The sequence below is a fragment of the Echinops telfairi genome, unplaced genomic scaffold (genome assembly GCF_000313985.2).
Source record: "Echinops telfairi isolate 266 unplaced genomic scaffold, ASM31398v2 ScPeMD7_2573;HRSCAF=3158, whole genome shotgun sequence".
Lineage (NCBI taxonomy): Eukaryota > Metazoa > Chordata > Mammalia > Afrosoricida > Tenrecidae > Echinops > Echinops telfairi.
In genome coordinates, this window is record NW_022106471.1 from 11,491,280 (window position 1) to 11,513,111 (window position 21,832).

At 47.6% G+C, this 21,832-nt stretch overlaps 1 protein-coding gene across 2 annotated transcripts in view; it reads left to right on the top strand.

Moving 5' to 3' along the window:
• Positions 1-4,785, top strand: part of BCL11A (BAF chromatin remodeling complex subunit BCL11A) — a 104,981-nt gene extending 100,196 nt beyond the window's left edge. For both annotated transcript variants that reach the window (XM_004710206.4, XM_004710207.4), the window contains one exon: positions 4,275-4,785. In XM_004710206.4, coding sequence (XP_004710263.1) covers positions 4,275-4,366 — 92 coding nt within the window. In that variant the 3' untranslated portion in view covers positions 4,367-4,785. The remainder of the gene's footprint in view (positions 1-4,274) is intronic.
• The last annotated feature ends 17,047 nt before the right edge of the window (positions 4,786-21,832 follow it).

Consider the following 21,832-nt stretch of genomic DNA (forward strand, 5'->3'; position numbering starts at 1 on the left):
GTTAAAAACCTTTCCTCCATCTCTTAGCTGTGGTCCATTCAGCTCTAGATGAAAAACTTGCCTCTTCAGCTTGTATTTCCTTTGGAACTTGTGCTGTTCTCGTTGCTCACCGGTCTTTTCTAGCCTCCGTCCTTGCCCTATGGTAGAATATAAGAGGGGTGGAGGTGGGATGGGGGAGGCTTTAAAAAAAAAACCGTCCTTTAGCCTTCACATAAGAAATCTTCCCTCGTACCCCAAATAGCCCACCCCTCACCTGAAAATTCAGAAAGGCATCCAGTTCAAGCACCAAGAGGGAGAACAGTCTGGGGTTTAGCCAGATGTGATCTGATCTAGAAGGAGCCCCTCCTTTCTTGAGATGTACGGTGCTGTGCCTTGGGACTTTGAAGTCCCACATGTGCAGGGCGGACTCCAAATGGAGGGTAGCAGTACCAGGAGTCCCATTCAGTTGTCTTTTGACCAACCAAGAGGACTGATGAAATGTTACAAAAACACCATCCGGGAAAAGCAAGTTAGATCCATTCAAAAGAGAGACCCTTCTCGGAGCTATGTGCAGTCAGTAGTCTTACACACAGTGCATGTGGCGGCATCTCTTGCCTTTCCATAAACACCCGCCTCTGGGATCCTGTCTCCCTGTCCCCACTGTAGACCAGTGGATGTGACATCTTTCCGATTTTTGTACAAACCCCAACAAAAGCCATTCTGTTTTCTTCTTGTGGTAGCAGCTTAGTTTTGTTGTTCGTTTCCATTCTTATGCCCTAATGCCTGTTAGGTGGCCTTGTCATGTAATAATGCCTTATGTCTGAGGCAAGACAGCCTACTTGGGTGGGAAACAGAGGGCGGAACTAGAGGTATCCTGCTAGGATCTTGGAGAACATTGGAGGGCAGCTGGGATGGAATTGGGAGGGTGCTTCAGAAAATTGGCTAACTGTCAGTGCACCGGCACAAGATAGAGTTGTTTTTAGATCAGGTAAACTTCAAAATGGATTCCAAAATCCTGGTCCAGACAGAAATATTCCCAGTCCCATGCCTGTTTCAGACATGGCGACTTCTACTCTAACGTTATCAAATGTCCATAAAACCTCTGTGTTCTTATTACTCTTTTTATTGGGAGCTACGAGTGCAGCTGTGCAGGTTTTAGAAACAGTATTCATTTTAATTTCTCAGTATATGATGCTCTTAGTGTAATTAGGTTTTGCAGGCTGACAGACAGAATTAATGGTGGATACAGTATCCTTGTATGTTCAGATTTCTTAAATCAAATGGGGAATGGGGAGGGGTGCAAACATCTGGTGATAAATCACAGATTATGTTTGATTTACATGGGCCCAAAGTTAAATAAATTTATTGGGAGACAGGTTCTTCGGGTTACTTAGTCTCCTGACTTCTTGAAGTCCTCTTATAAAATATTATTTCTGAAGCCGAGTGAACAATAGAATCATGAAGACCTAGCCAGCACGGATATAACTTATAAATGACATCTTATATCCGGAATCCTAAAATTAAAACTCTTGATCTGAAATACCACAGAAAACATTTCCAACAGTAAGATGAATCTGTGCTATATATCATATACATTATTATTTTTTAACTTTTTAAATGAGGAAACAGTTAACATTTTCCAGAATTCCCAAGTAAGTTTCTGTGACACTCGATGGATCTGTTAATACTCTACCAGCCTGAACTCCTGGTGCTTAAAGCGTTCCTCTCTAGCTACATTGTGCAGACATCTTACTACACAGGAATGCAACACATAACTCTTTTTCACAGATTCTAACCCCGAAACCCTTGCAGGGCCCGTGCCGCCTTCTGCCCGAAACCGTTTACTGTCTCTCCTCTCTTTGTTTAGGGCCTACAGCAGAACTGAGAACAACACATTTTAGAGGTTGCTCGGAGGGAGGCGAACACATGGTTCTTCATTGGTATAGCGATGCCAGGGGCGTGCTGTGGTTGAGTTATTCCCAGGGCATTCGTGGATGAAACGGTTTATTTAAAAAGCACTTTTTTTTGGTATATGCAATACATACCTCCCGTATATAGTCATAATGTTTGAGGTGAGAATTGGAGAGGAAGTGAGTGGCTCTCAGTTATAACTTCAATTAGAGACAGAAGGTCAGGGGGTGGCTTAATTCACAGATATCAAAAGCTGGCCTCAAAGGTGCTGGGGTTGTTTCAGACCTTCTTAAAAAGAGCTTGGGACCCCATCCTGTCTTACTTGGCACATTTTACTCACAGAGTGAGGGAGGCAATACAATGTTGTTGTTTTTAAACTCCCTCAACACGGACACACACGCACGCACGCACGCATGATTTCTTATGACTGTGTTGTAACTGTGTGTTCTTCATTAAGATTCTGTTCTTTCATTGTCCCTGGGCCTGGTGGGCTCAGGAATGTATCCATCCACTCGTTCGTTAGTCAACTTCCCATTTAAAAGGAAAAAAAAAGCAAAACAAAAGAGTAAGAATTTGGCCTGTGAGGGTGGAATTGGCAGTGTTCCTTTTACCTGCATGGAGAAGGTGTGTTTTTAAAGACTTGACTTTTAAAGGCATGAACCACTTAGCAAATCCCCCTTTAAGTGTCTCCTAAGGCCCTACAGCCTGCCCAACTAATAAATGAGCCCGTTTTGGAGGAAATAGGCATCAGAGCATATAGACAGAAGTAGGGTGGCTGTAACTAGTCCTTGTAGAAGCAGGGTGGCTGGCATCATTTTTGCCTGCCTCCGTCTTGTCCCATTTGCCCTCTGTTTCCGTTACTAAAACACCTGGCCAGTGAATCAGCCTTTGGAGGGATGGGCTCATGTCTCTCTCTCTCTCTCTCTCACTCTCTCTATTTCCCAGTGTTCCTCTATGGTCATTAGCTCCTCGCTTGCAATACAGGTCACATAGGTCATTGTATTTAAGTACCTACACATGTCTCAACACAGCTCAATGGTTGATCCAAATACTGTTTTTCCTTTCTGTAAAGAGGCAAAAGGTGATCTCTAAGGAACATATATATCGTAGTTCTGTCCAAGACAGCTACAAAGGCTACAAAGGCAAACTAATCAACGCCCCCTGGAAAATGGGTCCCCGCCTCCTTCTCAAAAAGAGCCCAGGCGGGCTGTGCTTGTTAATAACCGTCAACATGGTACATGCCCATCCCGGTGCCATGTGTTGTAGTCAGGGCTTTAAATTTTGGTCGCAGGTCTGACAAGAGAGTTTATTTGTGTTAACAGCTACAAGGGCCTCCATGACAGACTTAGGCGCTGCACTGGGGATGAGAGTCCCCAGAGCCTACCTGGACACAGTAGGCCCTCGTCCAGGTCTCCACTGCACAGGGGGCGTGAGGGTGGTGGGTGCCTGAGAGCAGCTGAGCTCCAGACCCTGGGCCTCGGAGTCAGGGGGAGAGGAGGCCCCAGGCCCCCTGCTCCAGTCGCCATGGCAACGAGGCCTGGACTGCCCCAGTAGTAGCCCAGCTCCTCCTTGGCAGGCACATCCTGACGCCCAGCTCTACTGCTTCCGGTCCATGGACACAGGCGGAGGAAAATGGCCCGTCCCTTCTGCCCTTCACCATGGCCTTGCCCCCTTACCCGAAAGGAAGAGGAGCAGAGCCCTGCATGCTGACAGCCCCCACAGGCAGTTTGGGGTGCCACTGGGGAGCCACTGCTGGGCTTTCTGGGTTTCCCTTTGGAGATGTGCTCGCCTCTTGTAACTGCTGCTTTGGCGTTGGACTTGATGGCATTCCATGTTTTCGTTGTGCTGCCGCATTTTACATCAGTTTTGGCTTTTCGTTCCTTTACGGTTTCATTTGTTTATTTGCTTAATTTTATTTTCAGTGTCCTTCCTCCTTCCCCCGCCCCACTTCCCTCCAGCCCCGCCCCCAATCCCTGCCCTGTTCTCCTCAACCAAAGGACTGTTTCGTACTAAGTTTTCTCAGTCATAAGGGCAAGTGTTCCCTTCTGGGTGTGTCCTGAGTTTATTAGGGTTCTCCTATGGCTGGGGAGGGGGGGGGGGGGCTGAGGGGGAAGGGAGGGAGGGAGGGAAGGTGTGGGAAAGCCACGGGGAGGTGAGGTCAGAGATGGTGGAGGGTGGGGAGGGAGATGATGGAGTTTCAAATCATGCTTAAGATGCAGGTGGTTGACTGACGTTAACCAACTGGTGGTTGATTGAAGTTAACCAACCTGTGGTTGATTGAAGTTAGACTTGGTAAAAGCTAGATAGAGAACAGAAAAGCAGTGGGCCAAGTCACAGCTGTACTTTTTTTTCCCCCCCTTCCTCTGTCCCCAACCTGTTTCTAGGTGCTTCACACACCCCCATTCGGCGTAGTGCCCAGAGAGCTCAAGATGTGTGGCAGTTTTCGGATGGAAGCTCGAGAGCCCTTAAGTTCTGAGAAAATTTGAAGCCCCCAGAGGCCGGGTGGACACAGGGCCGCCCAGCCGACATCAGCTTGGTCTGTCATCCTGCTAGTTTGTGATGTTTTTCCGACAGTAACCTCCAAGAAGCCGTTGTGCGAAGACAGAGTCCTGCAGAGTCTTTCCTGCCTGGGCCTGCAGTGCCGTTTTATTTATATTTTTTAATAAAAAGTAAAAACAAAAAAACAGACCCTCATCGGAACAGTGAACCAGGCCCGTCTAGAGGGCTTCCCGTCGCTGCTGCCCCGGAGCGACGTCCCCACCCTTTCGAAACCAGCCAACCTAATTACCCGTATTGTGGAAATGAGCATGAACCTCTAGCCCTTTGTTTCGATACATTCTATGTTGTCTTTTAAAAAGTGTGCTTAACATTGACACAATAAATGTTGGAGCTTTGGGTGGTGTGTGTTTGTTCTTTAATTTTTCATGCTGGGGAGGCAATGCCGCTGCTTCTGACTCTGTATTTCTGTACCGGTTTTCCTGCAGACAAGCATGGTGTGTGGAGGTGGAACAGATTTGAGGAATGGGTAGGAGGTGTGGGAGGGGAAATACGTTACCGCTTATCAGATGGCATAAATTTTCAAGGAGAATCAAAATGCGAAACTTGGGAATAAATCATAGCAATATCATAATTAATGTAGTAATAGTGTTGCTGTTTATTAATGCTGAAGTGTGGTTTTCCTAACTGTCTGACTTATAATTTGCATACCATTAAATAATGCATACTATGGCACACTGAATTCTGTTTTTCAAATATATGCTTTTGGTGGCTACCATGCAGGAGCCGAATTTGTCTTTTAATTGAGTTCAAGATAGATAACGTCACCGGCCTAGTGGCAAATCCCAGGGAAGGTGATACATGTCTGTAGTTGCTTATTAAATATTCGAATCTTAGGTCCCCAAACCTTCGTCAAATATATCTTACTGTAGATAAATAAGCAGACATAAAACTTTTTTAAAAATTACATATGAAAATTTGGGGGCAGGTTTTATAAGAGAAAAAAACAAAATTACAGGCAGAAAGAGCTTCCCATTAGACTACACCATTGCAATCGTAGTCATGCCCCGTTGCTTAAAAATCAATGACACAAATAAGTTAGATCTACAAACAAGAGACAAAAATAAACCCCGGCCCAGATCATTTGCAAAGCATTTTGCTCATTTGGGTGTTTTCTATTGCTTGGAGATCCAGAAGAGAATCAGAAACAACATATTTAAATAGGCTTATAAATAATAAGCACTCAGACACCTGTGTATTAGATTTACATATTGGCTGTGAACATAAGTAGGGAAAATCTTACCCATTCAGCCTCTGGCTCCATTACCTCGCCCCGTGAAGAGATAGCCAATAATTGGCATCTGAATTCTTTCCTGCTTACTCATCCTAAGTCAGGACTCCTTACAGGTGTGTACTACCTTCGGCTTTAGAGAGTGCTGTCGTGGGCGTTATTTGATCTGTTGCTCATCAGGACAGGCCTCAAGACTTCCATTTTGCCCGAGAGGAGACTGAAGCTCGCCAAGGTGAAGGGCTTGGCCCAGTCAGAATGAACGCCGACCAGCTAAGTCTTGGGGTTTCTAGTCCAGAGGTCATTCCACTCCCGGGGCTCTTAAGTGGCCAAAGGCCCTGCCTCTCCCTCCGGCGCCCCTCCCCATGTCAGTGTCTATTTTCCGAGTGTTCAGGAGCACACTCGTGTGGCTTACACACCAATACCAAGGGTGTCCATGGGGAAGAGCACACATTAACAGGTTTGTGCACTGCTCAAGGGGCTTGTAGCAAGTGCCTTCCCTCCTTGTCGGCTCCTTTCCTCTCATTTCCATGAGAAGTAGAGAAGCTAGGAGAAGCAGGTGGCCTTGATGGGCTTTTGAAAGTTCCTCTGACCCGGGTGAGGAGGAAAATCCCAGACAAGAAGTTGTATCATGGGGGCATGGGGGAGGGTGTACACTCCCTGTCCCATGTTTTGCCTCTGTGTTTGGAAACCTGTGACCACTGGGAACTCTTGTCACTGCACCCACCATCATTCATTCCCATAATCCCCTCTGCCAATGTGCAGAGATGGGCACCTCTTCAAAAGAGAATGAAAACCCAGAGTTTGGGACAGTGTCCGCTGTGGCAGGCCTCCCTCGGCGTTCACTACCCGTTCACTTCTACGGTGTGCTTCCGCCGCTCCCACCTCTTGTGTCTTCTCAGACTGCAAAGAAACTGAATCAGACTCATGCCGACCCGACGCTTCTCAGAAGAGACCTGTGCTCCATAGGGATTTCCATGACTGATTTGTGGAAGTACATCGCTAGGCCTTTCTTGCCAGACACCTCTGGGTGGACTGAACCGTCTACTTTTGGGTTAGCAGCCAATGACACGAACCATTTGCACCACCGGTAGGTGTGTTTGAAGAAGAGGGAACTGGGCGAAGATATCCAGTCGATGCCGACTCATAGTGACCCTATAGGACAGGGTAGAGCTGTCCCCGTGGTTTCCAAAGGAAGAGCTCCCATTCATTAAAAAACAAGGCACCAGGTCTTTCCCATAGGTTTTTACAAAATGTTGACTAATTTGGTTTTCGTTGAGAAGATGCACAGCAAAACACCAAATGCAACAAGTTTGTCGACAAGGTGTGCAGGTGCAATGCAGTCACACGGGTGACGTTTTTTGGAGTTGTGCAACCTGTCTCCTTCTCCCTCTCCGAGTTGTACCTGGCCCGGAATATTGACTCGCTGCGCTCTAAGGTTCCTATCAGGACTTCAACCTGGTCTGAAATGGTTCAGCCACGGCCGGGGAAACAGGAAGGGCATGTGCACTGCAGAGCTATCAAATCTCTAGCACCTGATTGCTTGACCCCACTAGGAAACACGTCCACTCAAAAGCGAGGGCTGACCCCATTCAAAGTGGGGCAGTCAGTGTCCATCTTCGAATGGGTCCCCCACTGACGCTTGCTTCCTACTCTGGGCAAAATCCAAGGCGCAGAAGATTTGGTTGCTATGCGATGCGGATGCTGCCCTTGGTCCTGTCAGCCCTTTGGAGGCTCCAGTCTAATCTGTCCGCTCTGATCCCATATCAATGGATAGTTCTCACAAGAGCACAATGCTCAAGGCAGACCGTTTTACTAGTGAAGGGTAAACTGTTGGTTGGTTTTAAGAAGAATTTGGTGTAATGTTGAAAGATACCGCCCCCCAACCCCCAGTAACTTTTTTTAGTTGGAAGCAAATTAAAATTCACGTAAGAAAGTTATTATGCAGTGGTGAGATGTTAGGGCTAGAACTTTCAAAACCCTCCCGAGGATGGAAGATTTAGGGAGCCGTTTCGGTGTGAAATGCCAAGGTCTCCATTGTCCAGTGGCCTAATCGGGTGAAGGCTCTGATCAGATGACGGGGGCTCTCACTGTGTCCTTACTGAGTCTCACTCACCACCATCGAGTTGATTCTGATTCATTGCACTCCCAGAGGAGAGAACTGCGCTGGCCCTGTGGGTTTCTCAGAATGTAAATCTCTGCAGGAGTAGAAATCTCTACATTCTTCCTATGGATGGGGTGAGGGTTTTGAACTGCTGACCTTGTGGTTACTAGCCCAATGAGTCTCCTAGTAAGCCACCCGGGCTCCTTCCTTGCTTAGTAGAACCTCAAATTGCAAACATCTAAATATGTGTACAGTATGTACTGAGCGAACACAGATTAGACGGCATGGCTCTGGCTACCCAAAGGATGGTTGTGGACCAAATATGATCTTGGTTGATGCACACGGATTTTGGTGGTCTATTCCTTCAGACACTGCACAAAAGGGTCTGTTTGACTTTGAGGCCCATAATGGCAGATCCTCCGTGGCCCCTGCAGCAGCTACCTACCATCCAATCTTTACAATAGGGGTGGTACTTGAGAGAGAATTACATGAGAAACTGAAGAGCGTGTAGAGGAAAACTTAGGTAAGGGAGGCAAACCGGGCATTTACTGAGGTCTAATTAAGAGTGCGGTGGGGGGATGACTATTTTGCGAGGGCGTGGCAGTGAGGTTAATGTTGAAGACGGTTATTGATACTGATACTACAGGGTTGGGGTTTGTGTATATTTTAATATTCAATGAATGTTTATTTCTATAAAGGATTCCTATTTTATAAAACAGGAGATCCAGAAAAACTGTCTGAAGAGGATTAGAATGTAGCAGTTGATGGGCTCTTCTCTATCTTTGTAGAAAAGAAAGAAACTCGCCGGGTTAGTTCTCAGAAACTCGCAGCGATCCCGAAGGGTCTCTAGGAATTGGAATCGCCTCACTGGCAGGGGTTTGGTGTTTCGGTCTCTACTTACACAGCTAAAGTACACGAGACAAAGTCTCCCCATCCTTGCTTCTAAGGATCCTTCTGGGTGTATTTCTTCTACGACAGATTTGTCTGTCCTTCTGGCAGTCCAAGGTGCTGTCATCATTCTTCGCAAGCACTGAATGTAAAGACACACACTTTTTTTTTTTTTTGGTGGTCCGCTGTCCGTTTTCCAACTTTCACATGTATATGAAGCACCTGGCAATCCCATGTCCACTTTGAGCCCGGGGCCGTAAGTGCTCAGAGTGACATCTTTGCTCTTTACCATTCTATTTTTCCAACAGTTTCAGTGGCACATAATTCACCTATAACACAATTCAACAGTTCAGTCACATCAAGCAGAGTGGTACAATCATCACCACCATCCGTTTTGGAACATTTTCTTCATTCTTGTGCTCCTGGGTTTTACTCATGGCTCCCCATTGCCCCTCAGTCTCCCCTACCATACCCTCAAGGAACCATGAATCCAGTTATTGTCTGTAGATTTACCTCTCCTGGATTTCATATGTAGAAAAACATTAGAAAACAAACAAGCCAAACAAAGCAAAAACTAACAAGAATAACAAAGTAAAACAGATAAAAGCCTCAATCAAAACAAAAGCAGAAAATATTAAAGGCTAGAAATGAACTTAAAAGGAACACAAGGGAGATCAAATATAGGGTGCTAAATTTTAACCTAACTGCATTCACAACAATCCATTTTCCAATGCATGCTGCTAGTTAGCAAGACTGTACACATCTCTGGTTCATGGTCAGAGGGATTCACCAGGGGCTTCATCCAAATGAATTTGTCAAAAGGGAGATGATGACTGGCATCATCAACTTTACAATGCTCTCGGTTTGATAACAGGGCTATTCACATCCCTCAACTATGGTCGGAGGGGATTCACCAGGGGCTTCATCTATGGAGACTTCCACTGTCATCCATGGCCTTCTGCAACCAGTTGTTCCCAATGTCCTATTTAGCACTTTCAAGAGGTTTTGTGTAGCATATTTGCTCAGTGACATCATGATCTGATTCCTTGATTATTACTTCCATGAGGATTGATCATGGATCCAGATAAAATGAAATCCTTCACCACTTCCATCTTTTTGTCTATTTCTCATGATATTATCTCTTGGTCCAGTTGTAATTTTCTTTATATTGAGCTACAATCCCACGTGCAGGCTGCAGTCTAATCTTTATCAGCACGTGCCTCCAGTGCTCCTCACTTTCAGCAAGCAAAGTTTGTGTGCTGTGCATACCACAGGTGGTTCATAAGTCTTCCTCCAATCTTGATGTCTTGTTCTTCTTCATATAGTCCAACTTCTTAGCTCAGCATCCAGATCGAATAAGTATGGTGAGAAGCTACAACCCTAACATACACTGTTCCTGATGTTAAACCATGCAGTATTCCTTGTTCTGTTGGAACAAATGCTTATTGATCCATGTACAGGTTCTGTATGTGCACAAAACAGTGTTCTGGAGTTCATATCCTTCTCAGGGCTTGCCCCTTGGATAGGGAGATATATAAAAGCCTTCCAGGAAATAATAATTGTGGTTCATGGGGACACTGCTGGGGGTTCAGGTCTTGAATGCTCTTTTGTGTAGGAGACCTGGGTTTGATTTTCAGCCGAGCCATCTCATGTACAGTCGGCCAGCGGAGGCTTGAGTGTTGCAGTGATACTGAGTAGGCTCCTGCCAAGCCAAGAGGGACTAGGAAGAAAGACAAAAGACCCTGCATCACAATGGTGCGATCCACGCACGATCATGGGGATGGTAGCTCAAGGCTTGGCAGCTGCCCTGATAGGCATGGGGTCACCATGACGGTGTCTTGATGGCAGTGACCACCACCAGCAAGACTGATAGAACACTTCTATATGTACCATGGGCTCCATTTTCCTAGAGGGTCTATAAATTAGGTAGGACAAGACTAGACTAAAGCGGAAAGGGTGCAGTTTACAGATTGGGGTAACTGAGACTCAAAGATCTCTGAGCCACCGACAACTTCACAGCTTTAAAAGAAAAGTCTGAGCCAAACTTCCAGCTTCACAAGTTAGCTGGTTAAGTCAGTTTGTTTGTCAGCGGCTGAGCAACTATTGCAATCCAAGTCTCTTAGCTGCTGGGCAAAAGAATTCAAGCAGCAAATCTCTCCCTAGAGACCTGCGAAGTTCAGAATCAGGAACGATTAAAAGAAAAAAAGAAAAAAGTATTTCAGAAGGAATTTTGAATAAAACCAAAAGCGCATTTTGGAGGCAGCCCTAGCGAGGAACATGCAAGCACGTCCTGCGTTTCATGTGTTTCCAAACAGCGTCCCTTATGACAGAGAGCATTTAGGGTCCTACCTGGAAGGGTTTTCCCTTTAATTTATCCTTCAACAGTGGAAATAAGCTTAGGGAGCAACAACTGCTAGGAGACTTTCAAAGTCAATGGTGAGGTCCCAGCACAACCTGTTGGAAAAGCCAAAGACCCAACGACACGATGTGCATCCTGTTCCTGAGAATATTTACCATAAAGTGGTGGTGAAATAGCAATGAACTAAATGGATGCCCAAAGGAGCATTGGTGGCACAACAGTAAAGCACTGGGCTGCTGATCGAAAGGTCAGTGGTTCAAACCCACCAGACTTTGCTGTCTAGAAAAGACTTTGCGATCCACTCCTGCAGTACTGAGTAGGAAATTACTGAGTAGGAAACCCTATGGGACCGTTCTTCTTGGGTCACGATGAGTCTGACCACTTAATGGAACACAACAGAAACAATTAAAGGGATACCAGTTGCAGCTGGAGAAGCCCTGGTGGCATTGTGGGTTATGTGTTGGGCTGCTAGCTGAAAGGTCAGCAGTTCAAAGCTGCGTTAGTCTGGGCAGACTGGAGAAACAAATCCACAGAAACTCATATGCATATAACAAGAGAGTTTTATATAGAGAGTTAGTGTACATTTTGAAAGCATCCCAACCCAGTGCAGTCCAAGCCCACTAGTCCAACATTAGCCCATATGTCTGACACCAATCTGCAAAGTCCTCCTCCATCTCACAAAACACACACAACGACGCCGACTGCAGGAGGAAAGCCAAATCAGTGAGCAGGTAAGCATCTCAGCGCTGGCAGGGGTCTCCACACGGCTGCTCCAGCACCCAGGGCTGCATCAGGGTAGGTCCATGTGGCTTCTCCTCAGGGATGTCTTGCAGGACGTGGGCCTTGCCAGCTGAACCAGGGGACTGGCTAAGGCAGCTGCATGCTGGTCCAGCCATCAGAAAGCAAGAGACCCAAGAACTAGAAAGACGAGGTTCACCGAGCCATTTATTCCTCTGCCCTTCAATTAATGCCACATGTGTTTATTGGCCAGCTTGGCATAATAAACCTTAACTATCTCAAAAGCCAACAGCAGCTCTGCAGGAGACGATGAGGTGTTTTTGCTCCCGAGTGTTAGGCCGGGTTCTCTGCAGAAATAAACCCAGTGACGCCTGTATGTGTTTGTGTGTAGAAGGAGACTTATATCCAGAATGACTTACACAGTTGTAGAAGTAGGAAAAGTCCAGTCCAGTTCAAGTGAAGCTTCCCCTGACTCGTGGATGCCGAGAACAGGAAACCGGATGAGAAAGCAGAGGCTGCAGGAAGCACAAGCTGTTGGATGCAGAGGTAAATGAATCCAAATTGGCCGAACGAAGCCGCCTTGGGTAGTCGGCTGACAGCTCAGAGGATCGGCAGGTGACACAAGAGGGGACTGAGGCAGATCCAGCTCCCACAGTGGGTGAAGGGGCAAAGAGGATTCGATGCTGCTCGGTCATCTTCTTTCTAGTTTATTTGTATCAGTCTCTTTCTTCTCCACAAGGCCACGCTATCAAGGAGGTGTTGTTGGGCTGTGATTCGGCGGATGGTTTGGGCTCCACCCCCACCCTTACCCAGGTGTGTCCGGTTGACGTCATCCCTAACCTTCCCATCCCTGTGAAGAGAGACAGTCTCCGAAACCCACAGGGTCAGTTCCAGCCTGTCCTATGGCGTTGCTTTGAGTTGGAACGGAGTCGATGACAGGGAGGTTTGTTTGGTTCGCTGCTTTTTTGAGTTGTTGTCCAGGCAATTCCAACTCACGGCAACCGCGTGCTTGTCAGGGTAGAGCTAGCCGCCCTAGACGAGCTTCAACAGCTGAGTGGTCGGAAGTAGATCACCAGCGAGTCTTTCATACCAAGCCACTGGGGGGTGTGGGGTGGGGGTGTGGGGTCAGGGGTCTCCAACCTCCACCCTTTGGGTTAGCAGCTGAGGGCATGAGCTGATCACAGCACCCAGGGACCCAGGCATTCCAAACTCAAGGGAGGGTTGATCGACATGGACCACAGCTATGGGCTGTGGGGGATCATTCCACGCATTGTGCCATTTCTACCGCACGTTCCTTTTCTGACCGGGATGAAGCTGTGCCCATTCTCCCTCCTGCCCGGGGTCACTAGTTCTGTTTAGTGCCATGAATTAGCTCTGCTGTGCTTCGCTCCTCTACTGCCAGCACTTCGGTTGTCGCCCAACCTTTGATTTGCACGCCCCTCCTAGTGTGGGCACAGGTTAACTTGAACGTGCTTCGAAGCCTCGAAACTGCAGTTGCTGTGGGGAGCAGCTGTTTAGAGCCCACATAGTCCCAGTTGCCCCCGGAATAGGAGCGACACACAGCAGGGAACCTCCCAGAGTGACTCGGGAATCAAACGCCCCTGTTGGGGTGGTCTGAATGGAAGTAGTTTGCCTGCGTTTTCCCCATGGCTGCTCCCTGAATTTCCACTGACAGCGGTGTCAACGCCTGCTGCCACCCGTGTCCCTCCTGCTCTGATTCCCCTGCGGACCTGCCCTGCCTCAGATGCGCAGGGTCACAGCAGCAGGCCCGCTGAGCGTGTCTTCCTACTTGCTCTGAGATGGGCAGAGGGCCCATGTCCTTGTGAGAGTGGCTATGTTGACCTGTTACCAGCTCCTCGTCTCCAAGAGGAAAAACTAAAAAGCCAATCTGCCTCTTCAGACACTGCAAGCTCAGAACTTGGGAGTACAAGAGCTTCTCCTTCAAAGGGCATGTGTCCGTGGCCACTCCGCCTTATTCTCGCGGGATTCTTCGGTTTGGGACTCTTGGAGAGGGCATGCTCCTCCCTCGGGCATAGGTTGATGTCCTGGGGAGTGGACTTCGATGTTCCTCTGCCCAGACTGGTCTCTGGATCAGCCCCTCAGGGTTGTGATCCTGGCTTTCCCACGGCCATGCTCCTCCAACCTCTCCCTGCGCCGGACCTCCCTTTGTGGCCTGGGGATTCAGGGTCAGGATGCATCCACAATCTCCTCTCTGTCTGCCTGAGGAGATAACCTTTCTGATTCTAGCTGGCTGATTATGTAGAGCTTGGTAAAAAGTGAGCCACGGGTTAACTTAGCGTACGAGTTTAATTCAGCTAATGCGTATCGAGGGTTTACTATGTTCTAAGCCCTGGTGGCCTAGTGGGTTATGTGTTGGGCTGCAAACCACAAGGTGAGCTGTTTTGAAACCACCAGCCTCTCCTCGGGGGGAAAGATGAGGTTTTCTCCTCCGGTAAAGACGTACAGTCTCAGAAACCCACAGAAGCAGTTCGACCTGGTTCTATAGGGTCACGATGGGCCAGAACTGACTCAACTGTCGTGAATGAGGATGGTGATCAGTATTTCCAAGCATGTCTTTAGTTAGCCTTCAGAACGATGGGGTAGGTTCGATACTCTGACTGTTCCCATTTTACAGAAGCCTCACTCCTCACTGCCATGCAGTCGACGCCGACTCACAGTGACCCTATAGGACAGGGTGGAACTGCCCCTGTGGGTTTCCGACGCTGTAACTATTCACAGGGCTAGAAAGCCCCGTCTTCCTCCCGGGGAGTGGCTGGTGGTTTTGAACTGCAACCTTGCAAATAGCAGCCCAACCAGTAAGCACTTCACCCCCAGGCTCCTCTAGAGAATCTTAGATGAGATGATTGGTTCAAGATTGTGACACCTGTACTGGGCCTGTGATATGATTCCAGAATCTTCACTCTCCACTTCTTTCATACGGACTCTCACCATTTGATCGTGTTGTATTGATGCCTTTCAATCATGGTGTTAGTGCAAGATGTTGACTAGGACTCAGACTGCTTGGAGCATGGATGCGTCTGTCCAGGAGAAAAATACAGACAGAATGAGCCTTAGAAACAAGAATGGCAAGACGTCATCTCTCATACTTTGGATATGTTGTTGCGAAGGGTGTGTTCCTACAAATAGAGGGTCCTCGAGAAAGAACAAGACCCTCCACAAGATGGATCGGCACAGAGGCTGCAATAACGGGTTCAAACAGAGCAATGGTGGTGAGGACGGTGCAGGACTGGCAGCCTCGTTCTGTTGTGCACAGGGTCACTGAACCGGAGCCAACTCCATGATGCTTACCAAGGACAGCAGCGTCTGTCTCATGGGGTCGTTGGGTGGCACACATGACTAAGTGCTCGGCTGTTACCAAAGGGTTGGTGGTTCAAATGCACCGTAGGTCCTCCGGAAACGAGGCCTTCCTCCTCGCTGCCAATCTACTTCCCAACGGGCATAGCCAGTCAAATTCCTTCTAGCACAGAGCTCGGCTCTGACATCTATGCAGTTACCCTAGTCAGAATCAGCTTGATGGCAAATAGTTTGGTTTTAATAGCTCATTCTGGGATTTTCTTCATTTGTAAGATCAAGGCTGAGTGTAATATAGGTATATTTAGATATATATCTATAGACACATATAGATGTAATTAACCTGATTAGGAAGCACATTCAAAGTGGCTCTGCTTTGAGGAGTCTGATCCTGTTGATTACCAAGCTCCCAAGCAGGGCTGCCATCCTCATTTCCCAGGGTGCTTGTGTCTCTGTCCTTCCTTGGAGCTGGAAGGATGAGTTTGGTTGTGTGCACGGCACTTGACGATTCCCTCGCACATCTTCTCCGTCTACAGTAAAGTTCATTCATTTGTTCAATCAACACATGTTTACTGGGTTCTGCTATATGCTACCTACTGAGCTAAGTGCCGGGGAGGGGATGCAAGTAGGTAAAAGGCACAGTGACTGCCCATCAGAAATGGCCTCCAGTGGAAAATTAAATTAATTAGGATCCTGCTAAATAACTGGTCTCGCTTAAGTTGACGGGGTGAGAACAGTGGGTCTTTTAAAATGCTAATACATAATTCACTTTGCCAATGTAGACTGCAGTCCCAGGCCAAGGCTTCAGCTCTCCTGGATGAAGGGGAATGGGGTTCTTTCTACCTTGTCTGCAGAACGTGCCCTTCAGCGTTTTTGCTTTTCTTTTCTGCGGTTGTTCTTGAGAATATAGGAAGCAGAACATGGACCCATTAAACTATATTCACACATGCAATCCAGTGACGTGGACTACATTCTTCAAGCTGTGCAACCATTTCATTTTCACCTTCCATTTCCAAGCTGCTCCTCTATGCCAAAGGCAGACATTGGTTACATTAAACTGTTTCCGTTTTAAGGATACTTCAAAGGATCTTTTGGTTGAAGGTTTAATCAGCATCCTCACGGTCAGACTTGGGGAGTTCGTTCAGCCTCGTGGCTGCATACATTCTGGATTCCATGTGAGATTGAAAATTGCTTCCGCATTTCCCTTTCTTGATCAGGGTTCTTTTACAGAACTTTGGATCCGAGCGTCCAGGAACGTCGCCAGCACCGTTAGGTTCTCTCTGGCACAGGAGACTGTTGTTGATGAAGGCCATCAGCCCCACGCCCCACATTCTCCTCCTGTCCCCGACTGTCCTTCTGCCCCCCTTGCTCCGGGTGAATGGAGACCACTCCTTGTCGCTTGCATGGCCCTTTGTGACCATTGAATCCTTGTTTTTTAAATGCTAGGGATAATTACAAGATGTTTCCTCGTGTACTTGGCTCAGGTCTTCTTGGGTTTAGTAATACCGGATGATTTAAAACCTTCAACGATAAAAACATAAATCAGTGATCTCCAGGTTGTGAGTTCATGCCTTTGACACCGTCCCCACTATCTTTCAACCCTCTGAATTTTCTGTGGGGAGAGATGCAGCTTTCTCCTCCCTGAGAGAGCCATAGGCTCTGAAACCCACAGGGGCAGTTCTACCCTGTCTTGTAGGGTCCTGTAAGTCGGAATGCACCAGAGGAGAGTGGTTGTTTCTTTTCTTCCATGTTTCTGTTCTTGCAGCTGATTCAGTTTAAATGGACCTGAAAAATATACTTACTTATTGTATGTGCAGTAAACTATTATTTTCTTTGAACACAAGCATATGTAGAGCTGCTTATCCCCCCTCTACCTACAATGCCCACCACCATTCGTCAGTGTGTTCTTCTTTCGTAGCTTGTATGTTGCTGTGATGCTGGACGCTGTGCCGCTGCTATTTTCAATATTATCAGGCTCCTCTAGGGTGGACAGTTCTCCATGGAGCTTCCAGACTAAGAGAGACCATCTCCTTCCTGACTATTAGCCAAAGAAAGCCTTATGGCTCACAACTGTTGTTTGATACAGTACTGGAAGATAAGGCCCATCGGACAGAAGGGACTACACAAGGGCCACAACCATGGGCTCAACGATCTCAACAATCTTGAAGAGGGCAAAGGACAGAGCCGTGCCTTGTTCTGTTCCACATGGAGCTGACGCGATGGCGACTAGCAACCACAAGAAAACGCATGCAACTGTGTGGGATGATACGAGGTACCCAACCCAGTCCCAGGCCTCGAAGAGTTCATTGTTGCTCATTGTCAGGGCTGTGGAGCCAGGCTACCTCACTGTGACAAGCATGCAGCAGAGTGAACTGCCTGTGCTGAGCCAGCCTCACAGTGGTTACTGCATCTGAGCCCACTGATGCAGCCACTGGGCCACCCCATCCCACTAAGAATCTTTTTCTTTCTAGGGAACGCTGGTGGCATGGTGGTTACATGTTGGGCTGTGATCCACCCAGTCGGCACTTAGAAACCACCACCCGCAGCTCCTCCGGAGAAAGACTGGGCTTCCTACTCCCGTAACAGTGACAGTCTCAGACCCACAGGGGGTCACTGTGAGTCAATATTGACTCGATGGCAGCAAGGTGGTTTAATCCCTCCCCTACACCTTTCCTCTCATGATGTCCTTCTCCAGGGACTGGTCCTTCCCAATCACATAGCCAAAGTATTTGAGGCAACGTCTTGCTTTTCCTCGCATCCAAGGAGCATTCTGGCTATATTTCTTCCAAGACAGATTTGCTTGTTCTTCTGGTCGTCCGTGCTACTTTCCAGATTCTTTGTCAGCAACGGTATCATTCAAATGCATCCATTCTTCTGTGGCCCATCCTTATTCGGTGGCAGTTACATAATCTCCTGTCCATTTGAGCAAAGGGGTGGAGTCTAGCCTGTCAAATCAGGACATAGCCAATGGTGCCTCTGCGTGGGCATGGCCTTCTCCTCAGGATTCTGGGAACTGCTGTCTTCCTCCCTGGAGGAGGGACACAGACTCTCTCTGCTTAGCATTCCTGATGAGAAACCACATGAAGCTACACTGATGGAGCCAGAGCCCTGGAGCTGGAGGAGTCACGTGGAGACCCAGGCCAGCACGGAGATGCTTCCACTGCCACTGGATCCATAAGACTTTCCACCCACTGGCCTGTGATCTTCTTGCATTCGGCATCACTGCATGTGCTGCATGAGTCTGAAGAGGAATTTATAGACTAGTATCGGACATATGGGCTAAAATAGGACTTATGGACTTGATCTGGACTGGGCTGGGATGTTTTCTTAATATACAATTACTCTTTGATCTAAAGCTCTCTCATATGCACATGAGTGTCTATGAATTTGTTTCTCTAGTCAACACGGACTAACACATATTCCAAGTCCAGCTTTCCTACAGATATGAGGTGTTTGCAAGACCATGTCTTGGGTATGGCACACCTGAGTCCTCAAAGTGACTTCTTTGCTCTTCAACGCTTTGAAGTGGTCTTTTGTGTCTCCTTTGTCCAATGCAGTAGGCCCTTTGATTTCTTGATTGTTGCTTCCATGAGTGTTGATTATGGATCCAAGTAAAATGAAATCCTTGACAGCTTCAGTCTGTTCTCCATTTATCATGATGTTGTTTGTTGATCCAGTTGTGGAAAACTTTATCTTGAATTGTAGACCTCACTGAAGGCTCCCTTTTTGACCTTCATGAGCAAGTGCTTCAAGTCCTCTGCTGGCCCAGACTAATTCTAGACCGTCAATGAAAGTTAACAAAAGACTTTCCTGAAGTCGTGACTATTGTTAGAAGCTCAGACAAGGAAGAGCCTAAAGATAAAGACCTTGAGGCCCGAGGAGGTCACTTAGTTCCTAGAGATGGACCAGTTTTACATGTTTCATCGAGCATTTAACACATAAGCAGCATGTCTCAAGCAAAGTTACAAAACCCACCTGGGGACAAAACAGAGAGCTACATGATTTCGGTAGGCCAGTGGGCCCCAAAGCCTTCATTGTTAATGAGGGGGATGAGGATTTAAGGAGTTTTTTGATCCTTGACTATTTCACACTCCTCATATACACAGGAAAGCCGAACAAAGAATAAGGAAGGGGAGGTCGGTGATAATTGATGTAGTTGAATTACTGTATATACTTGTGTATAAGCCGAGTTTTCAGCACATTTTTTAACGCCGTCTTTTGGTAAAATGAGGTGCCTCGGCTAATATCCGGGTTGGCTTATACTCGAGTATATACGGTATGCTGTTGGTGAAGCGTGTGAACAGTGCTATGGGTTTCCAGAACAAACAAGTCTGTTTTGGAAGTCCAGCCGAAATGGTCCTTAGAAGCAAGTTTGGGGAGACTTTGTCTCACGTATTTTGGATATGTTATCCAGAGAGACCAGTGCTTGGAAAGGGACATTGGTAAAAGAGGGAGCAGAGAAGAAAAAGACCCTGAGCAAGATGGATCGCCGTCAGGACTGCAACAATGGGCTCAACTGTAGTGACCATGCCGGTGTTTCCTCTCGTCCATGAGGTCGCGGCGAGTCAGAATTGACATGAGGGCTCCTGATAACAAATTGATGACTTTTGAAAACAATCCTGTTGTTTTCCTTTTGCAATATGCTGTGGCTACCGGATGCGTCTGGAATAATATCAGTATCACAACTTGGCCTCGGAATTAAGGAATTTCGTCATGCATGTATGAATTGAGAATAAAGAGCACGTTCACAGGGAATCAGGGAAGTCATTGCTGAGAAAAGTCAGGCAGAGTGGACTGTCCTCGGAAACAGACCTTTCAGAGGCTTGCCCGGAGGTCACGTCTTCTGGTGTCTCCCCATATCCTCTTCCTCACCTGCCCCCAGTCTCTCCGTTCTAGGTAGCTGGACCGGACGATGACTGCCCAGGGTATCGGAACAGTTAAAGCCCATGGGTAATTCAATTCTGACATTGGGCGGTGGACACTCCATTTCACCCTTGATGTTCCATCAGAACCCCCTCTCTGCTCCAGTGACCCCTCTCCAGCTTCAGCCCCAGGCCCAGCTGCAGGCCCAGCATTGACCTCATCTCCAGGGTTATGATCCTGGATTATGAGACTCAGATTTTCCCTCCCACAATCAAAAAGGAGCCTCGGGAGAGTTGTGTTTTGGGGTTGGGTTGCTAACCACAAGGTCAGCAGTTTGAGTACACAGCTGTAGAAGGATGAGGCTTTCTACTCCCTGAAGAGTTAGTTTCAGAAACCCATGGGGCCAGGTCTACCCTGTCCTCTGGGGCCACTGTGAATCAGGATGGACTCTACTACATTGAGTTTGCTTGCCGTGCTTAGCGCTCTCAACAGTCAGGCATTTCATTTCAGTTGATCTTAGCGAAAGCCCAAACAAATCCATCTTGAAAGAAGGTTAGCCAAATGCTCTGTAGAGACAAGGATGGCGAGACTTGGTCTCACGGACTTTAGACATGTTGTCAGGAGAGGTAAATCTGGAAAAGGACCTCCTGCTTGGGGAAGGCGAGGGACAGCGGAAAAAGAGGAAGTCCCTCCATGACACAGGGGCTACAACAATGGGCTCCAACCTAAGAACCATGGTGAGGATGGGGCAGGACTGGGCAGGGTTTCACACTTGCTGGCACCCAACAACAACAACAACAATCTTCCTTTGAACACCTTGCTGTTTCCTGTTCCTAGCCACCCAGAAGCCTCCACGGACAGCTGAAAGTGACTGTGGGAGCTGCATTAGCTGGGGATCTAACTTGGGTCTCTCACAGCAAGGTGAGAATTCTACCACTGAACCATTCATCTCAAAATCCCCATCCTTAAAAGCCATGTAAGAAAACGCAAGTAAGTGTTAATTCCGAGGGCCTGTTCACATATAGGTACTACATGAATAATGTATTTTAAAAGGACCAACTCAAGGCTGGTACCTATGAGGCAGAGGTTATAGATGTCTCAGATGGCCAACTTCTCCAAACCGCGGCACTCCTCCATCATTTCTGACATCAACTTCTCCTCTCTCCTCGGTGCCCTTCCTATCAGCTCTGGGCTCCTCAAGGGTCCTAAGGGCTGCATGTGCTGGCAGAACTCAAACACCATCAGGGTTGTTCTCAGGCGATGGTAGAGGCTGGCCAATCCCAAACAGTAGGTCAGTTGTTAGTCTAGGGGGATTCTCCCACCGTTAAGAGATTGCAGGCTGCTGAGAACAGGCTGCCGGCTCCAAAGGCTGTGGGGGCCAGTGAATTAGGTCCCAAACTGGCCACTGGCTGAAGTCCCAAGTCCTGGAGGTCAGGGGAAGAGCAGCCAAATGCAGGATGTAGAGTAAGAGAGAGAACTTTGCCAGAGCATATCTATCGGTTGGATACAGTTCATATCCCCAAGGAAACGAAAGGTGGTGACTTGCATCACACTCTTTAGGAAGGCTACAAGGGGGCTTGTGGGTAGAAAGCTCTCTTCCTTGGGACTAGTTTGTGGCAAGATAGCAGAACACACCAAGAAGGTCGGGATTGTGGGCCAAGAGAGGACCCGTTACGGTGCCTCCCTCAGGAAAATGGTGAAGAAAATCGAAATCAGCCAACATGCCAAGTACACTTGCTCCTTCTGCGGCAAAGCCAAAGTGAAGAGACGCATTTTGGGCATCTGGCACCATGGATCTGGCATGACAACAGGAGCTGGTGGGACCTGAACCCACAACACCACCTCTGCTGACAGGATTGAAAGACCAGTAGAAGCTCCACTACCTGAAACTGCT